The sequence below is a fragment of the Hemitrygon akajei genome, chromosome 6, assembly GCF_048418815.1.
Source record: "Hemitrygon akajei chromosome 6, sHemAka1.3, whole genome shotgun sequence".
NCBI classification, from domain to species: Eukaryota; Metazoa; Chordata; class Chondrichthyes; order Myliobatiformes; family Dasyatidae; genus Hemitrygon; species Hemitrygon akajei.
Genome location: NC_133129.1, coordinates 30,043,272 through 30,063,007, shown reverse-complemented (window position 1 = coordinate 30,063,007; position 19,736 = coordinate 30,043,272). Strand labels below are relative to the sequence as shown.

Sequence of the window (19,736 nt, the reverse complement as noted above, 5' to 3'; positions counted from 1 at the left end):
GTACAACACGCTGGAGGAACTCAGCAGGTCGGGCAGAATCCGTGGAAACGAGCAGTCAGTGTCTTGGCCTGAAACGTTGACAGCTCGTTTCCACGGATGCTGCCCAACCTGCTGAGTTCCTCCAGAGTGTTGTACGTATTGCTTTACAGGTTTGCATTTTCTTGATGGGTTAAACTCTACATGGCATGTGCTTGAAGTAAGAGGTTTAAGCCATTTCTATAAAATTGCCAAGACACAATGTCAAATGTTTAGTTGAGAACTTAGGAGCTTTATTTCATCAAAAATGTTTTTATTTATTTCTGTGATTAGAACGTAGAACATAGAATAGTACAGCACATTACAGGCCCTTCGGCCCACAATGTAGTGCCGACCTTCAAACCCCACCTCCCATATAACCCCCCTCCTTAAATTCCTCCATATACCTGTCTAGTAGTCTCTTAAGCTTCACTAGTGTATCTGCCTCCACCACTGACTCAGGTAGTACATTCCACGCACCAACCACTTTCTGAGTGAAAAACCTTCCTCTAATATCCCCCTTGAACTTCCCTCCCCTTAACTTAAAGCCATGTCCTCTTGTACTGAGCAGTGGTGCCCTGGGGAAGAGGCGCTGGCTGTCCACTCTCTCTATTCCTCTTAATATCTTGTACACCTCTGTCATGTCTCCTCTCATCCTCCTTCACTCCAAAGAGTAAAGCCCTAGCTCCCTTAATCTCTGATCATAATCCATACTCTCTAAAGCAGGCAGCATCCTGGTAAATCTCCTTTGTACCCTTTCCAATGCTTCCACATCCTTCCTATACTGAGGCGACCAGAACTGGACACAGTACTCCAAGTGTGGCCTAACTAGAGTTTTATACAGCTGCATCATTACATCGCAACTCTTAAACTCTGTCCCTCGACTTATGAAAGCTAACACCCCATAAGCTTTCTTAACTACCCTATCTACCTGTGAGGCAACTTTCAGGGATCTGTGGACATGTACCCCCAGATCCCTCTGCTCCTCCACACTACCAAGTATCCTGCCATTTACTTTGTACTCTGCCTTGGAGTTTGTCCTTCCAAAGTGTACCACTTCACACTTCTCTGTGTTGAACTCCATCTGCCACTTCTCAGCCCACTTCTGCATCCTATCCATGTCTCTCTGCAATCTTCGACAATCCTCTACACTATCTACAACACCACCAACCTTTGTGTCGTCTGCAAACTTGCCAACCCACCCTTCTACCCCCACATCCAGGTTGTTAATAAAAATCACAAAAAGTAGAGGTCCCAGAACCGATCCTTGTGGGACACCACTAGTCACAACCCTCCAATCCGAATGTATTCCCTCCACCACGACCCTCTGCTTTCTGCAGGCAAGCCAATTCTGAATCCACCTGGCCAAACTTCCCTGGATCCCATGCCTTCTGACTTTCTGAATAAGCCTACCATGTGGAACCTTGTCAAATGCCTTACTAAAATCCATGTAGATCACATCCACTGCACTACCCTCATCTATATGCCCGGTCACCTCCTCAAAGAACACTATCAGGCTTGTTAGGCACGATCTGCCCTTCACAAAGCTATGCTGACTGTCCCTGATCAGACCATGATTCTCTAAATGCCCATTGATCCTATCTCTAAGAATCTTCTCCAACAGCTTTCCCACCACAGACGTAAGAATCACTGGTCTATAATTACCTGGACTATCCCTACTAACTTTTTTGAACATGGGGACAACATTCGCCTCCCTCCAATCCTCCGGTAACATTCCTGTGGACAACGAGGACATAAAGATCCTAGCCAGAGGTTCAGCAATCTCTTCCCTTGCCTCGTGGAGCAGCCTGGGGAATATTCCGTCTCAGTGAGAGAGTTCCCTCTCAGTGGTGAATACCGAAGAGAAGTATTCATTGAGGAGCTCGCTCACTTCCACAGCCTCCAGGCACATCTTCCCACTTCTATCTCTAATTGGTCCTACCTTCACTCCTGTCATCCTTTTGTTCTTCACATAATTGAAGAATGCCTTGGGGTTTTCCTTTACCCTACTTGCCAAGGCCTTCTCATGCCCCCTTCTTGCTCTTCTCAGCCCCTTCTTAAGCTCCTTTCTATTAGCTAATTAGCTGATTGTGTCATGAACCAATTACTGTTAAGGCATCATTTATTACAAGGATATGAGCAGGAAGGAAGGAAGAGCCTACCTAATACACGATGCATCAAGGCTTATCTCAATGTCCTTTCTCTGCACTGTTCCCATATCCCTCATTTTCCTTAAAATCCAGAAATCTGTAGCTCTCTGTTTTGTATGAACTGCCACAATGCTCAATAATAGAGAAAAAAAACTTCATCTCAATTCTAAGTGGGATATCCTTTATTCAGATATTGGAATTTCTTGATCTAGACCCCTGAGCCAAGTGAAATATACTCCTTCCATCGAGCGCTGTGAGAACTTTGTACTTGTATATTTCAGAGTAACACATACAAGACCTGGAGGATCTCAGCAGGTCAGGAAGCATCTATGGAGAGAAATAAAGCGTCAGAGTTTCGGGCTGGACTGAAAAGGAAGGGGGAAGAAGCCAGAATAAGAAGGTTGTTGGGGGGTGGGGGTGCTAGTACAAGCTAGCAGGTGAGAGGTGAAGGCAGGTGAGGGGGAAGGTAGTTGGGGGAGGGGAGATGGTGAGATGCTGGGAGGTGATAGGTGGAGAAGATAAAGAAGAACATATCTGATAGGAGAGGAAAGTGGACAATGAGAGAAAGGGAGGGAGGAGGGGCACTAACGTGGGAGTGATAGGCAGGTGAGTAGAAGCGGTAAGAGGGGAACCAGAATGGGGAATGGAAAAGGAAAGGGGGGGGGGAAGAAAATTGCATGAAGTTGGAGAAACCAATGTTCAAGCTATTATATTTCTCATTTTTCTGAATACTGGAAAATATCAAAAGACAATCCCACCCTGACTGTGAGCAGACATGACCTCGTATCTTGACAAAACTCTGCAAGTTGGTTTTAATATTTTAATTTTTATTTCTTCTCAATGAATTGTCAGGATGAGTTTAATTCTGTTCAAAATACTTGCACAACACATTTTTTGTGAACCCGTGGAAAGATTTGATTGATCCCAGCTTTTTACGTATTTGGGATTAATTTCTATGTGCTTTATATTTAGCATGGAGAACTCTTGCCATTGGGGGTTCAGCTCTGGATGCGGTAGAACAAGGGTGCAGGCAGTGTGAAGTCGAGCAGTGCGATGGCACCGTGGGGTATGGAGGAAGCCCGGATGAACATGGGGAGACAACACTGGATGCAATGATAATGAATGGGTAAGAATGATGCCTGATCACTGTAATATAATGGGAATCTACTGTATCTGTTTAGAAATTAAATTTTAATGCTGATATACATTGGTTTACCATGACCCACAATAACATGGAGGGTGACTAAATTTCTGTGCAGTACTGTAGTGGTTAGCATAATGCTTTACACAGAGCCAGCTGTAAGATTGGGGTTCAGTTTCAATTTCTGCTTTTACGCTGCTTCCGTTTCCTCCCGTTGCTCTGGTTTTCCCCCCCCCCCGCCCCCCATACACTCTCCCCATGACTGCTTCCGTTTCCTCCCCCATTCCAAAGATGGGGTTGGTTGTGAGCATGCTTTATTGGTGCAGGAAGCATGACAACACTTGCAGTCTGCCCTCAGCACATCCTCAGATTTGTGTTGGTCTTTGGCATAATCAACACATTTCACTATATTTCAATGTACGTGTGACAAATAAAGCTACCGTAATCGTAATCTTCCATTACACGTGTTAAACGTAGAGCAAAACTTCAAAATTTTGCCGCGTCATTTTGAAAAGCTAAATCTGCAGACAGATTTGTAGAGCTCTACAGCAGAGAAACAAACCCTTCGGCCCATCTAGTTTATGTCTAGTCCTTTGACCTACACCCAGACTATAGCCCTCCATTCCCTTACCATTTATGTACCTATCCAAACTTCAAAGTTCAAAGTAGATTTATTATCAAAGTACATATATATCACCTGAGGTCCAGTCTTTGCAGCATACTCAATAAATCCAATGACCATAATAGAATCAATGAATGACTGCACCAACCAGAGCTATCAACAATATGAAAAAAACAACAAACTGTGCAAATACAAAAGGAAAGAAATAATAATAATCATAATAAATAAATAGGCAATAAATATCAAGAACATGAGATGAAGAGTCCTTGAAAATGAGTCCGTAGGTTGTGGGAACATTTCAGTGATGGGGCAAGTGAAGTTAACCTCTTTGGTTCAACATCCTGATGATTGAGTGCTAACTTCCTGATTTAGTGTGCCTGCTTCTGGCCTATTTCATCTAAACCTTTCCTAACCATGAATGTTTCAAAATATCCTTTGAATGTTGTAATAGTCTTTTACCCACCTCTGTCACTTCCTCTGGCAGCTCATTCCATATACCCCTGACCCTCTCTGTATGAAAACTTGCTCCTCAAATCTCCTTTAAATCTTTCTCCTCTCAACTTAAACCTATGCCCTGTAGTTATTGACTCCCCTAACCTGGGATAAAAGACTATGACCATTCATCTTATCTATGCTTGTCATGATTTTACAAATTTCTATAAGATCACCTCTTGGCCTGTCCAATTTCCCCTTGTAACTTAATTCCTCTATCCCAGCAACATCCTCGTGAATCTTTTTTGCATCCACTCTAGCTTAATTACATCCTTCCTATGGTATGGTGATCAGAACTATGCACAATACTCCTGGTGCGGTCTCACTAATTTACTGAAACCGCAGCAGATGCAATCATGAAAATCAAGACCTGGTAATCTGCTTGATAAGGAAATTCATCAGTGTGATATAATTTCTTTTAAAACTCTCTCCAGTAACACAATTGAGGTTGGCGCAGTCGGAGGCCTTAGAAGGATTAAGAGTGCAATCAGTGTTGCTCGGGCAGTGATGGAACACAGTACTCATACACTGTTGGTGGGGGAGTCAGGTAATCCCTTCTCATTCATCTTTGAAGAGATTATTTTGCATTGTTGTTGAGCTTCCTGCTATGTTAGAACACCCCAAGTCATATAGTAATGTATAAGGGTAATGAATTTCCTTGATGTAATGTATTCATGATATCACCAACAAGAAGCATGCATATCAACATAAAATATCTAAAGGTTCATGGTATTCAGAACAAAAATATTAGATAACAGTGATTGAGGCAGCATTATGTCTGATGAAGTGCCTTTGATATGAAATATCATTTTTTAGAAACTGTATAGCACAGTACAGGTCTTTCGGCCCACAATTTTGTGCCAACCTACAGTGGCATGCAAAAGTTTGGGCACCACTGGTTGAAATTTCTGATACTGTGAATAGCTAGGCGAGTAAAAGATGAATGGGTTTCCAAAAGGCATAAAGTTAAAGATGACACATTTCTTTAATATTTTAAGCAAGATTACTTTTTTTTATTTCCATCTTTTACAGTTTCAAAATAACAAAAAGGAAAAGGGTCCACAGCAAAAGTTTGGCACCCTGCATGGCAGTACTTAGTAACACACACTCCCCCGCCCCCCCCCCCCCCCCCCCCCCCGGCAAGTATCACAGCTTGTAAGTGCTTTCTGTAGCCAGCTAAGAGTCTCTCAATTCTTGTTTGGGGGATTTTTGCTCATTCTTCCTTGCAAAAGACTTCTAGTTCTGTGAGATTCTTGGGCCGTCTTGCATGTACTGCTCTTTTGAGGTCTATCCACAGATTTTCGATGATGTTTAGGTTGGGGGACTGTGAGGGCCATGGCAAAACCTTCAGCTTGCGCCTCTTGAGATAGTCCATTGTGAATTTTGAGGTGTGTTTAGGATTATTATCTTGTTGTAGAAACTGTCCTCTTTTCATCTTCAGCTTTTTTACAGATGGTGTGATGATTGCTTCCAGAATTTGCTGGTATTTAATTGAATTCATTCTTCCCTCTACCAGTAAAGCTTCCCCATGCCACTGGCTGCAACACAAGCCCAAAGCAAAAAGTTCTATTTTAACTTCATCAGTCCACAGGACTTATTTCAAACATGCATCAGGCTTGTTTAGATATTCCTTTGAACCTTTTGAATAGAACTTTTTGGCCGCAATGAGCAAAGGTTTGTTTGGAGAAAAAAGGGTGCAGAATTTCATGAAAAAAAACCCTCTCCAACTGTTAAGCATGAGGGTGGATCATTCATGTTTTACCTCTGTTGTAAAAGGTCATCCCTCAATTTTGAGGCTGTCCCCTCTAGTTCTGGCTACCCCCCATCACAGGAAACATCCCCTCCACATTCATCCTGTCTAGTCCTTTCAACATTCGGTAGGTTTCAATGAGATCCCACTGCATCCTTCTAAATTCCAGTTAGTACGGGCCCAAAGCTGCCAAACGCTCCTCATGTGTTAATCCCTTCATTCCCAGAATCATCCTTGTGAACCTCCTCTGGACTGTTTACAATGACAACATATCCTCTCTGAGATATGGGGCCCAAAACTCTTGACAATACTCCAAGTGCACTCTGACTAGTGTCTTATAAAGGCTCAGCATTATCTCCTTGCTTTTATATTCTATTCCCCTTGAAATAAATGCCAATATTGCATTTGCCACCTTTACTACAATGGTAACATATTTTGTGTACTACACAAAGGGCAGCCCAGGGCATCAATTTTGATGTCACATTGGAAAGATTGCATGACCAGCAGTGTAGTACTCCATCTGCACTGCAGTGGAGTGTCAACTTTGATAGTAGGTTCCAGTATTGTTCAACAGAGCTTGGAGTGACCAATACTGAAAAATAGTCAACTAAAAGACTTTTGCAAGATTTTTACAGTAAAATTCACAGTTGAAATAAAATGAATAATTGGAAAGTGATTGACTAGACTAAACTAACAGCATTATCTGCAGTTTATTTACTCTTTTTAATTGGGGTAACTGAACATGCGGAAACATAATGGTGCTTCGTGATGTGTACTGCAGTGGATTCGGGTTAATTAGGCCATCAGTTAATTGGGCCGGACTTTTATTTGTAAAAACTCTTAAAGAACTAAAGCTGATTGTTGAAATAGCTGGGATTCCCTTTGATAATTTGGGACACTATGCTGCTTAATTGGGATGGGAGACTGTTTCCAAACAGCTTCTAACTAGTGTCAGCTGTGTGCACTTATGTGGCTATTAGACACTACACTGTACTTACAGCGAACAGTTCTTAAGTAGCACCAGATGCATGTGTTTATGTTCAAAAAGCAATGATTTTTTTTTTGTCACAATAGTAGGCAAGAAACAAGCATAAGACAATTCAGAACTGATTTGCTCAGTGAGGTTTCAAACGTTCAGGCTCAGAGATGCCAGAAATGGCTAGGAGTGAAAAAAAAATAATTGTAATATTCAGGAAGTTAAGAACTGCAAAGCATTTGAAGGTATTGACAATCAGCTTGAATGTTAAAATGAAAATAAAGATTTGGAAGATGCACTCATCGAAAGTATTGTATGAAGGCGGTCTATTATTTGCACTAGGTGTCTGTGCTAATTTATAGTCAAAAGAACACAGTGGTGTACACTGGATGAATTCCTCCACTTAACTATTAGGAAGCAATATACAGTGTTATTGTACTGTTGTATTATTGATAGTGTTCTAATTTGTTGCGTATTTCATTTAAATATATAATTTGTTACTCAGTTTGTCTTTTTTATATCTCTATTTCATGAAACTTTGGCTAATTGGAGCAGCCGATTAATTGGCCCAAAATGTACTAGTCCCAATTAACCGAAATCTACTTTGCTCCCATGTTTATTCAATTACTCTTAAAATATGCAGAAATAATATGGCAACTTACTGAAAGTTAATTAACATATCCTACTAGTGGGAGACAAAATAACCTTTAGAACAGTGGCGTAATTTGTGGCATAATAGCTTGGAAAGAATCTGTATTATGAATGGCAAAATATGTGCCGATCATAATTAATATGCTGCAATCCTAATTATGCAGATTAAGTTAAGTTTTAATGTAGGGAGAATTAATGAATAATTGTTTTATTATTGTCATATGTACTGAAATATGTACAATGAAAAGCTTTGTATGTATGCCATTCAGACAGACCATTCCATACATGTAAAGGAAAAGCAATAACAGAATGCAGAATACAGGTGGCCCTCGCTTTTCGAACGTTCGATTTATGACAACTCGCTGTTACGAAAGACTTACATTAGTACCTGTTTACGCTAACCAAAGAGGATTTTTGCTTTTACGAAAAAAAGACGTACCCTGAGAAAGACTACAATGACCGTGAGGCCTTGTGCGGGCAGTTGTTTGCGCATGCGTGTATGTGAGTATGCATGTGCGTACATATGCGTGTACGTGCCGATTTTTTTTCCTCTAAATCAATTTTGGCTAGCTGCCTTCCCGAGTTTGATATGTCAAACTACACCGTACATACAATATTTCTACTTTATATAGGGTGTAAATTTATCATATCATTCCTGCTTTTACTATATGTTAGTGTTATTTTAGGTTTTATGTGTTATTTGCTTTGATTTGTTAGGTTTTTTTTGGGTCTGGGAATGCTCAAAAATTTTTCCCATATAAATTAATGGTAATTGCTTCTTCGCTTTACGACATTTCAGATTACAGACAGTTTCACAGGAACGCTCTACCTCCGGATTTGCGGGGGAAACCTGTATACACTCAATGGCCACTTTATTCGGTACAGGAGTGGAATCCCGGGTGGTCTTTTGCTGCTGTTGACCACTGTTGTAACACGTGATAATTTGAGTTATGATCACTCTCCTGTCAGCTTAAACCAGTCTTGACATTCTGCTCTGACTTCTCTCATTAACAAGGTGGTTTTGCCCACAGAGCTTCTGCTCATTGGATGTTTTTGATTTTTCCACCATTCTCTGCAAACTCTAGAGCAGGGGTTTCCAACCTGGGGTCCATGGACCCCTTGCTTAATGATATTTGTCCAGGATATTAAAAAAAGTTGTGAATCTCAGCTCTAGAGAGAGAGTGTGTGTGTGAAAATCCCAGGCGATCAGCAGTTTCTGAGATACTCAAACCACTCTGTCTAGCAGTTAAAGTCATTTAGATCACTTTTCTTCTCTCATTCTGATGTCTGGTCTGAAGAACAGTCTAAACCTCTTGACCATGTCTACATGCTTTAAGGCATTAAGTTGTTGCCACAGAATTGGCTGAGTACATATTTGCATTAACAAGCCGGTGTACAGGTGAACCTAATAAAGTGGCTATGGAGTGCAGTGTTATAGTTTGAGAAAAAGCATGGAGAAGGTAGTTGATAAGGTGCAAGGACTATGACATGGATCGAGAGATCAGCAGTTCTTTATTGTACAAGAAGTTGGTTCAAGAGTCTTATAACAGCGAAATAGAAGCTGTCTTTGAACTTGGTGGTACATATCCTCAACCTTTTGTATCTTCTCCCTGATGGAATTGGGAGAGGGAAGAATGAATGGATGGAAGTGGTCTGATTACATTGACTGCATTACTGATGCAGTGAGGATGGTATATGGAGGCAATGGAGGGGTGAATGGTTTTTGTTATCGGTTGGTGTGTTCACAACTCCCCACAATTTATTAGGCAAAACAGCTTTATCACTGGCTGTCTAATTCCTATTGTCCACTTTTAGTGTGCATTTAATAATATTATTCGTAGATCTGGCCATTTTAAACATTTCAGATAAAGCTACAATTTTCCCCACAGCATCAATTTTTGCTCAGAACATGGGCTTCCTCAGTGAAGAGTTAACAACAAACAAATCCCTACACTTGCATGCAGAGTGGCTACGCAAAAACTGCCAGCCCAACAGCTGGAAGGTAAGTACCAGCTTCTCCAAAACAAAAATAGGTTTAAAATATAAATAGAAAAGGTTTCTAAGTAATTTTATGCTACTGGTTGAGAAATTAATTAATTTTCATAGAACGTCTCGCCAAATCCTGAGACTTCTTGTGGACCGTACAAACCAATCAAGGCGCTGAGGTCAAAACAGCATACGAAGCCAAGAAAGCGGATCAATTTACACAACCATGACACGATTGGTAAGAGCTTTCCTAATTTTTCAAGATCGCTCCATGCTCTGAGCAAGTAGAGAAGATTTTTGGCAACATCTGTGTGCGATTCCATTTACTTTCTGAATTTGAATCTAGGTATGATTGCAATTGATAAGCTTGGAAATATTGCTGCAGGGACGTCCACTAATGGTCAAATCCATAAAATTCCAGGGTATGTATTGTGTTGAAGCTTCAAACCAAAGACGTTCCTGTCTGTACATCTGCTTAATTATTTTCTCCTTTCCTTTTTAACTGTCTCTTCTTTCTTTGCTTATCTTACTCTTTTCTCTTTGTAGCATTAGGATGAGAAGAAATACCATTTGAGCTCAAGTGATGTTATGGTTTATCTATAATATTGATAAGCTAAAGTGAACCTTGGGCTTTATTTGTGGCTGACTACTGTTATAGCAACATGCTAAATGTCAAACTCTATTGGATTAGGGCAAAATAACTTTCAGGCTTATCTATGATACGATCCTTATGTAACACACTTGTACTTGCATCATTATTACAGGCTTAAAAGAAAATTGAATTTAAATTGATGGGACAAGTATATTATGAAATGCAAGTCTGGTGATCAGTTTACTCTCTTCATTGCATTCCAGACAGTGTTGTTGAAAACTATTGCCACATTGCAAATCTACCTACCATCAAAGACACACTGTAAAAGTCCTGAAAAGGGCCAGTAGCATCATGAAGGATCCCACCCACCCTGCTCATGATTGTTTGTCCTACTCCCATCAGGGAGGAGGCTACATAGCATCCACGGCAGGACCACAAGGCTCAAAAATAGTTACTTTCCCTAAGCAGTAAGTCTGATCAACACCTCAATCTACTAGCCCACCTTCCACACCCCCCACCGCTATTACTTTACCATTTCTGAGCCCAGCATCACTTTATGAAAATATTTATACCAATTAGGGTTTTTATTATTATGTTCTTTATCTTGTGTTTTTTTTTGTGCTGCATTGGATCCGGAATGACAATTATTTTTATAGTTGTGCGCTGGAAATGGCATTAAACAATCTTGAATCTTCAATGTCAGACTGCTTAACATACAGTACTATGTGGTTGTGGCTTTTAATTCCAACCAAACCTATTGAATGGGCCTAGAGAAGTTAACTAAATTATAATGCGATTCTAAAATTAGCCTGAAAACTATAGATTTCTCACAATGTGGGAGAATATGAAGAGATTTGCTTGGTATGTGGGGAAAATGAAATAGGATTAGTGTAAGTGCTTGCTTAATGGTCAGTGGAGATTAAGTCGACCCTGCTGTCTGGAGTAGTAATTTCTACCATAAACATCTGTATATTGATAGCTTAGCTTATTGAAATCCCACTCTCTTAAGCTTGTTAAAAGTTCTGTTTACTCCCACACTGCATTCTGTAAGAACTCCATTTCATTTAATTCTGTTTTCTCAGTTCTTCCACTTTCGTCTCATTGATGACATTCTGCAGAGATTCCTCTGAAATGTCTTCCTTCTTCCTGTACAATGGCTTACCCATTAAAAAAGATGAGATTTATTTGTGGCATGAACATCTCAACATACAATGAAATGTGTCGTTTACAGTGGTATGCAAAAGTTTGGGCACCCTGGTCAAAATTTCTGTTACTGTGAATAGCTAAGCGAGTAAAAGATGACCTGATTTCCAAAAGGCATTAAGTTAAAGATGACACATTTCTTTAATATTTTAAGCAACATTACTTTTTTATTTCCATCTTTTCACAATCAATATTTTAATTAATTTCTACATAGAAGAATACAGAGTACAAGAAGATATATATTGTAAGTAAAAAAAGGATAAAATAATATCAAATACATTATATTTGAATCACACTTGCAATCTCATTACCCTATGTTCATGTAAATTAAATTAAATCGTAATATTGAAATGTGAATTTTATTATACAAAAAAAAAAGAATGTAAGCCTACTACCAAGATTGAAGCTGTTTGGTAAAAAAGGAAAAAAATCCTTATCATATAGTGAAATAAGTTATCAGCCAACATCCGTACTTTAAGAGCAAATTAAAGGTTTTGAAAATAGTTCGGAAATGGTCCCCACAATGTTTGAAAGTCTTGACTAGATTCAGAAATTGAACAATGGATCTTCTCTAAATTTAAGCATGACATAACATCACGTAACCATTGAGCGTGTGAAGGCGGAATGACATCCTTCCATTTAAGCAAGAGCATCCTCCTAACTATAAGAGAAATAAAAGACAAAATGTGCAAATCAGATGTCTCCAAAATAACATCTTCTCATCCAACAATACTGAATAAGGGAGTTAAAGGGTTAGGCTTAACATTTACTTTGAAAAGTACAGAGAAAGTTTGGAATACTTCCTTCCAGTATTTTTCAAGACTCAGACATGTCCAAAACATATGAATTAGTGAAGCTTCTCCATTGTTACATCTAGTACAGTAAGAAGATATATCCGGATAAAAAATGAGATAGCTTTTATAGTTTAAAAATAACAAAAAAGGAAAAGGGCCCGAAGCAAAAATTTGGGAACCCTGCATGGTCAGTACTTCGTAACACCCCCTTTGGCAATTATCACAGCTTGTAAACGCTTTCTGTAGCCAGCTAAGAGTCTCTCAATTCTTGTTTGGGAGATTTTCACCCATTCTTCCTTGCAAAAGGCTTCTAGTTCTGTGAGATTCTTGGGCTGTCTTGCATGTACTGCTCCTTTGACGTCTATGTACAGATTTTTGATGATGTTTAGGTCGGGGGATTGTGAGGGCTATGGTAAAACCTTCAGCTTGCGCCTCTTGAGATAGTCCATGGTGGAATTTGAGGTGTGTTTAGGATCATTATCTTGTCGTAGAAGCCATTGTCTTTTTATCTTCAGCTTTTTTACAGATGGTGTGACGTTTGCTTCCAGAATTTGCTGGTATTTAATTGAATTCATTCTCCCCTCTACCAGTGAAATGTTCCCCATGCCATTGGCTGCAACACAAGCCCAAAGCATGATCGATCCACCTGTGTGCTTAACAGTTGCAGAGATGTTCTTTTCATGAAATTCTGCACCCTTTTTTCTCCAGACATACCTTTGCTCATTGTGGCCAAAAAGTTCTATCTTAACTTCACCAGTCCACAGGACTTGTTTCCAAAATGCATCAGGCTTGTTTAGATGTTCCTCTTCAAACTTCTGATGCTGAATTTTGTAGTGAGGATGCAGGAAAGGTTTTCTTCTGATGACTCTTCCATGAAGGTCATATTTGTGCAGGTGTCACTGCACAGTAGAACAGTGCACCACCACTCCAGAGTCTGCTAAATCTTCCTGAAGGTCTTTTGCAGTCAAGCGGGGGTTTTGATTTGCCTTTCTAGCAATCCTACGAGCAGTTCTCTCGGAAAGTTTTCTTGGCCTTCCAGACCTCAACGGCGTCCACTGTTCCTTTTAATTGCCATTTCTTAATTACATTACAAACTGAGGAAACAGCTACCTAAAACCACTTTGCTATCTTCTTCTAGCCTTCTCCTGCTTTGTGGGCACCATTTATTTTAAATTTCAGAGTGCTAGGCAGCTGCTCAGAGAAGCCCATGGCTGCTGATTGTGGGACAACAAGGTTTGAGGAGTCAGGGTATTTATAAAGCTTTGAAATTTGCATCACCTGGCCTTTCCTAACAATGACTGTGAACAAGCCATAGCCCTAACAAGCTAATTAACATCTGAGACCTTGGCAAAAGTTATCGGAGAGCTCAAATCTCTTGGGGTGCCCAAATTTTTGCATGGTGCTCCTTTCCTTTTTTTCACTGTAAAATCGTACTCAACAAAGATAATACACTAATCTTGTTTAAAATGTTGAAAAGAATGATTCATCTTTAACTTTATGACTTTTGGAGATCAGTTCATCTTCTACTCACTTAACTATTCACAGTAACAGAAATTTTGATCAGGGTTGCCCAAACTTTTGCATGCCACTGTATGTTGAATCAAATGGGCAAGAGCTGTGCAAGTGTTGCCATTCTTGTGGCGCAAACACAGCGTGCCCACCACTCTCTAGCCCTAACCGTACACCTTTGGAATCTGGGAGGAAGCCCACACAGTCACGAGGAGAACATACATACTCCTTACAGAGAGCAACGGGAATTGAACCATAAGAATTAAGCCACTTGACCCTTTGAGTCTGCTTCACCATTCAATCATGGTTGATTTCTTTTCCCACTCAGCTCCATTCTCCTGCTTTTTCTCCATAAACTTTGATGCCCTAACTAATCAAAAACCCATCAAACTTCACTTTAAATATACCCAATGACTTGGCTTCCACAGGTGTCCTTGGCACTGAATTCCACCATCTAGCTCAAGAAATTCTTCCTCTTCTCTGTTCTGAGGCTGTGCTCCCTGGTCCTATAACACCAACTGGTGCTGCTGGCGCTGCAAAGTGATTATGCTAGCTGCGGTGTTACCATGACACCCTTAGTTGAGGGAACAGTATCTCTTGGTTTCAGGAATTTTGATGGAGCAATGCATACAGTATTACTGTTATTACTTTCGATAGTGTTCAATATTGATGGACAATTCAGATGTGCCTTTGTTTAAAAACCAATGTTGAACATATTACTGCGTTTTTTTCCCAGCCGTGTAGGGGATTCACCAATAGCTGGAGCAGGTGCTTATGCCGATAGCACAGCAGGAGCTGCAGCGGCAACTGGAGATGGTGATGTTATGATGCGATTCCTTCCAAGGTATGTCATTTCTCACTGCATATTTACGTTTAAGGCACACAGCACAGAAACCGTCCATTTAGCTAACAGAGTCCATGATAACACTCATTTATGTGAATCTGTGGTTCTTCCCACATTGTCATGAACTCCACCGTTGTTTATTCTGCTGTTCTACATGCTAGGAGCAACTTGGAGCAGCCAAGTGACCTCACATCCTTGAGGTGTGGGAGAAGAGCAAAACACTTGAGGAAACCAGGTGGTCACAGGGAGAAGGTGCAAATTCTACACTGTTGGCACCCAAGTTCCAGATCGAACCTGGGTCTCCAGAGATGTACGACACTGTCTCTACTAGCTACGTTACGGTGCTGCCTAATAAATCTTTAGTGGAATATTTGATTTGGATACAGGAAGTATCAAACTCAAGGAGTCAGATGTTGTAAATAGGCAGGGTTAACATTACCCTTTGTCAGAACTGGGTTTGAAGGAGAATCCTTGACCTGAAACATTCACCATTTCTCTTCCTGCGGATGCTGCCTGACCTTTTGAATGCTTCTAGTATTTTAATTTCGGCATTATTTTTTAAAGTTTCTTTCCATTAAAACAGTTGGCATTTATTAATATACTGAGTACTGATAAATACTGTGTAGTTTTCAAAAAGTACGTTTGGTGAACATGCTAAGAGTACTGTTTCAGTTTGGATTTTCATTGTAGTTTGCTCTTTTCTGTCCTTCAAATTAGCTACCAGGCTGTGGAATATATGAGAGTGGGCATTGAACCAACCATAGCATGTCAGAGAGCTATTAAAAGAATCCAAAAGTATCATCCAACCTTTTTTGGTGCCATAATCTGTGCCAACAAGACTGGGAGTTATGGTAAGTCTCTAAAATTCATGCCTTATTATGACATAAACCATATCTTGAGAGAAAAGTTAAAAGATAGAGAGAATTTTTTTGAAATCATAGAAATTGGGTGCACATAACTATTTTGTGTTGCTGAACACCTGTGGAATTAAAAAAAACATTTCTGATGAAAGGTCATTGAGCTGAAACATCAATTCACTTTATTTTAGCGATACATCGCAGAGTAGGTCCTTCTGGCTCTTTGAGCCATGTCACCCCAGCAACCCCCGACATACCCAATTAACCCTAGCCTAATCATGGGACAAGATCAATTACCAATCAACCTACCCAGTACATCTTTGGACTGTGAGAGGAAACTAGAGGGCCAAAGAAAGCCCACACATTCAGCAGGGAGGACAGACAGAGTCTGCTTACAGTACCGCACCGGAATTGAGCTCCAAAACTCCCCGAGCTGTAATAGCATCATACTAACAGCTATGTTACCATGGTGCCATTGATGCTGCCTAACTTGCTGCGTTTGTCAGATGTTTTCTGTTTTTATTTCAGGATTTCGGCATCTTTCAGTATATAAATTTGTGTCATAGCTTTGCAATCCATGAAGTAAATTTGTATAATTACGGGTTGCATAGACTGAATTGGAAAAAGTGTTCTTGTCCTTGATTATATATTTGTTCTCAACCTATGGACTTACTTTCAAGGACTCTACAATTCATGTTCTCAATGGTTTTCATTTAATTTTTATTATTATTATGCTTCTGTATTTGCACAGTTCATCCTTTGCATATTGGTTGTTCATCAGTCTGTGTGTAGTTCTTCGTTGATTCTATTGTATTTCTTTGTTGACTGTGAATGCCTGCAAGAAATTGAGTTTGGTGCTAGTATATGGTGTCATATGTGTACTTCGATAATACATTCATGCTGAACTTCGAACTCTTAACTTCAAAGTTAAAAGTAAATTTACTATTCCAAATGCTACCTCTCTATTTTGAGTACTCACGTGCCAAAGATTCCTCGGGAATCAGTGGGGATGTTGCCTTCCTTGAAGGAGGCTTTGAGCAAATACTTGAATATTCTTGTTCGTTCAAAGTTCAAAGTAAATTTATTACCGAAGTACATGTATGTCACCATATACAACCCTGAGGTTCATTTTCTTGTGGGCATTCACAGTAATAGAAAGAAATACAACAGAATCAATGAGAACCCAAACACAACAAAAATGGACCGCCGACCAATAGTTGTAGTGATATGCAGCTACAATTGTAAGTTGGGGAAATTGCCTTTGGGGAAATGCTGTGAAAACACAGAGCAACAAGACAGAGATAAATCTGTATTCCTGTTTTCCTGTGACCTGTTAGACCGTGGAACTAGTTGAACCTTGTGTTTTTTTTTGGAGGAGGTAACGAATTGAGAGCAGAGACAAGAAGCACAGTACAAATTCCAAAAGAGTTTTGAAATTCCTGTGTGTTAGATTGAAAGAGTATCACAGTAGGCCAGTAAGGAAATGATCTTGGTCTTCACATTCCCGCCCAGTTTCCAGTTTCCCCGCACTGCATCACTCTTATATTGTCCAGAAATCAACCTGTCTCAGTCTTGGGTCTATTCAGCCGAAAGGCAGCCAGACTCTGGGGTGATAAAATAGACAGATTTGTATTCTGAGGTGTAGGATGACATTCCTCATCTAGCTCATTGTGTTTTACATTCACATAGACTTGAGAAGGGCCAAATTGAATATTTTAAAGAATTTGCCCAGACATTTGAATTAAGTACAGATGGAATTCAGTTAAAAGCAGTGGTTACAAAATCAAAAGCACTGAAGAATAGATGTAGAAAGCCCTTTAAAGTGATTAATTTAACATATTTTAAAACATATATTGAGACAACCCAAATTTCAGGACAGATATTGGTAGAAAAAAATTGCAAGGCTCTGGGGAAAGAGCAGGGAAGTTGGTCTGGCTGACAGGTCTGGTAGAGCCAATCTTCATTCCTGCAATGATTATACTTCTTTTGCCAGTTTGAAATAAGTGATCTATTGGGAGACTTTGCCACTGACTTTGAGTAGCTGTCCTCACTGGATTTATTTAAGCGTTGGACTCAGAAATACTTGGCAACTTGGAATAAATTACAAGACAACTTTTAAATGATAAGAAATGGGAGCAGAATTAGGTCAGTCGGTACATCAAGTCTGCTTGATGGTTGATCTATTATCCCTCTCTTCCCCATTCTCCTGCCTTCTCCCCATGGCCTCTGTCACCCTTTCTAATCAAGAACTCCCCCACAAAAAGAAACATCCTCTTCTTCATATTCGCTCTTATTTAGGCCTTTCAATTTTTGATAGATTTCAGTGAGATCCTTAGTCATTCTTCTAAACTCTCCCAAGCACAGGCCCAAAGGCATCAAACACTCCTTATACCATCCTCAATGAAGAACACTGAGCTCTTTTTTTTAAAGCATTGGACTTGGCAATACTTAGCAACTTGGAATAAATTATGAATCAAATTTGACCTTTTTTTATCTGAATTAACGTGTTTAAGCAAATGACTACACGGATTAACATAATAATTCTAAATTCTAAAAGTGGAAGCAGCACTTACTATTTCACAGTTGGCAGTTAAAAATTGTTAAATCAAGATAACTCGAAAGAACTGTGGTGTTACTTATGTTGATGATTAACACTGAGTAAAATAGCAATCCGTTTATCTTCCAACTTTACTAACCTCTGGACATTGAGAAATGTCTTAAAGCAAACAAATATTCTTAATGCATTACTATAGCTGTATTGTTAGAAATGTAATGCCTGTAAAACAACAGTGGACTAAACAAGCACCTTCCTAACATAATTAATATTCATCACTGATGATAAAGCATTTCGGGACATCTTTAACACATGAGATTCTGTAGATGCTGGAAGCCCAGAGTAAAACACACAGAGTGCTGGAGGAACTCTGTCGATCAGGCAGTATCTATAAAGAAGAATACACAGTCATTGTTTCAGGACTCCTGAAGAGTCTCAGCTTGAAACATGGAAGTATGCCTGCTATGCAGCTCCTTTTATTTCTTAACCAGGCCATCAATATCTCTTGAAAACCAAGGTTCTTGCACGTGTTATTTTTACCTTTTAATCTTGACAGGCACATACAAGCTTCGAACTCTCAAAATTTCAATCTTGAAGGCCTCCCACTTAGCAAGTACACCTTGCCAGAGAATAGTCTGTCCATATCCTCACTTGCCAGATCATTTCTGATACCAAAAAAATTGGCCTTTCTCCAATGTTGAATCTCATCCCAGGGACCAGACTATCTGCTTTTGCATATTTACTTTGAAACTAAGGGCATTGTGCTCTCTAGATGCAAATGTGTTCCCCTACACAAACTTCTGTTACCTGCCCTGTCTCATTCCCCCTGTAGCAGATGAAGGATCACACACTAACTGGTTGGTCCTTCTATGTACTGATTAAGGAAACTTTCCTGAACACTTTTGACAAACTCTATCCTATCTAGTCCTTTTACAGTATGGGAGTCCCGGTCAACACGTGGAAAGTTGAAATCATCTACTATAACGACCTTTTGTTTCTTGCAACAGTCTGCGACCTCTCTGCAAAATTGATCCTCTAATTCCCACGGACTGTTCGGTGGCCTGTAAAATAGCCCCATTAAAGTGGTCATACCTTTCTTATCTCTCATTTCCACCCATAGCACCCCACTAGATGGGTTCTCCATTCTGTCCTGACTGAGCACTCCTGACTAGTAACGCTACCCCTCCTCCTTTAATTCCTCCTGCTCTGTCACGTATAAACCAATGGAACCCCTGATTCCTGTCAGCCCTGCCCCTCTTGCAACCAAGTCTCACTAATGGCTACAATGTCATAATGGCAGGTGCTGATCCATACCCTGTACTTATCTGCCTTTCCTATGATACTTCTTGCATTGAGATATTCGCAGCTCAGCACATTGGTCGCACCATGCTCAGCCTTTTGATTACTGATTTTGAGGTCCATCTCCACAGCCTCTGCACGAACTGTTCCGGCACTCTGGTTCCCATTCCCCTTCTGCCCAACTGATCCATGCCAACCAAACATGTTCAATCTGTATATGACCACCCTCTGGGTAAAAAATTGCCCTCTTGGTTGCCTGTCAAATTCAGCTCTCTCTATGACTTCTAGCTCTTGATTCCCT

General features: G+C 40.1%; 1 protein-coding gene and 1 long non-coding RNA gene across 2 annotated transcripts in view; one reads left to right on the top strand and one right to left on the bottom strand.

Moving 5' to 3' along the window:
* Positions 1-19,736, bottom strand: part of LOC140728938 (uncharacterized) — a 70,970-nt gene that overhangs the window by 18,727 nt on the left and 32,507 nt on the right. The window lies entirely within an intron of this gene.
* LOC140728937 (N(4)-(beta-N-acetylglucosaminyl)-L-asparaginase-like) overlaps positions 1-19,736 on the top strand; it is a 37,887-nt gene that overhangs the window by 6,349 nt on the left and 11,802 nt on the right. Inside the window, exons 2-8 of the mRNA XM_073048049.1 lie at positions 3,138-3,291; positions 4,855-4,967; positions 9,687-9,799; positions 9,904-10,021; positions 10,130-10,205; positions 14,618-14,725; positions 15,443-15,576. Of these exons, the coding sequence (XP_072904150.1) occupies positions 3,138-3,291; positions 4,855-4,967; positions 9,687-9,799; positions 9,904-10,021; positions 10,130-10,205; positions 14,618-14,725; positions 15,443-15,576 (816 nt within the window). The remainder of the gene's footprint in view (positions 1-3,137; positions 3,292-4,854; positions 4,968-9,686; positions 9,800-9,903; positions 10,022-10,129; positions 10,206-14,617; positions 14,726-15,442; positions 15,577-19,736) is intronic.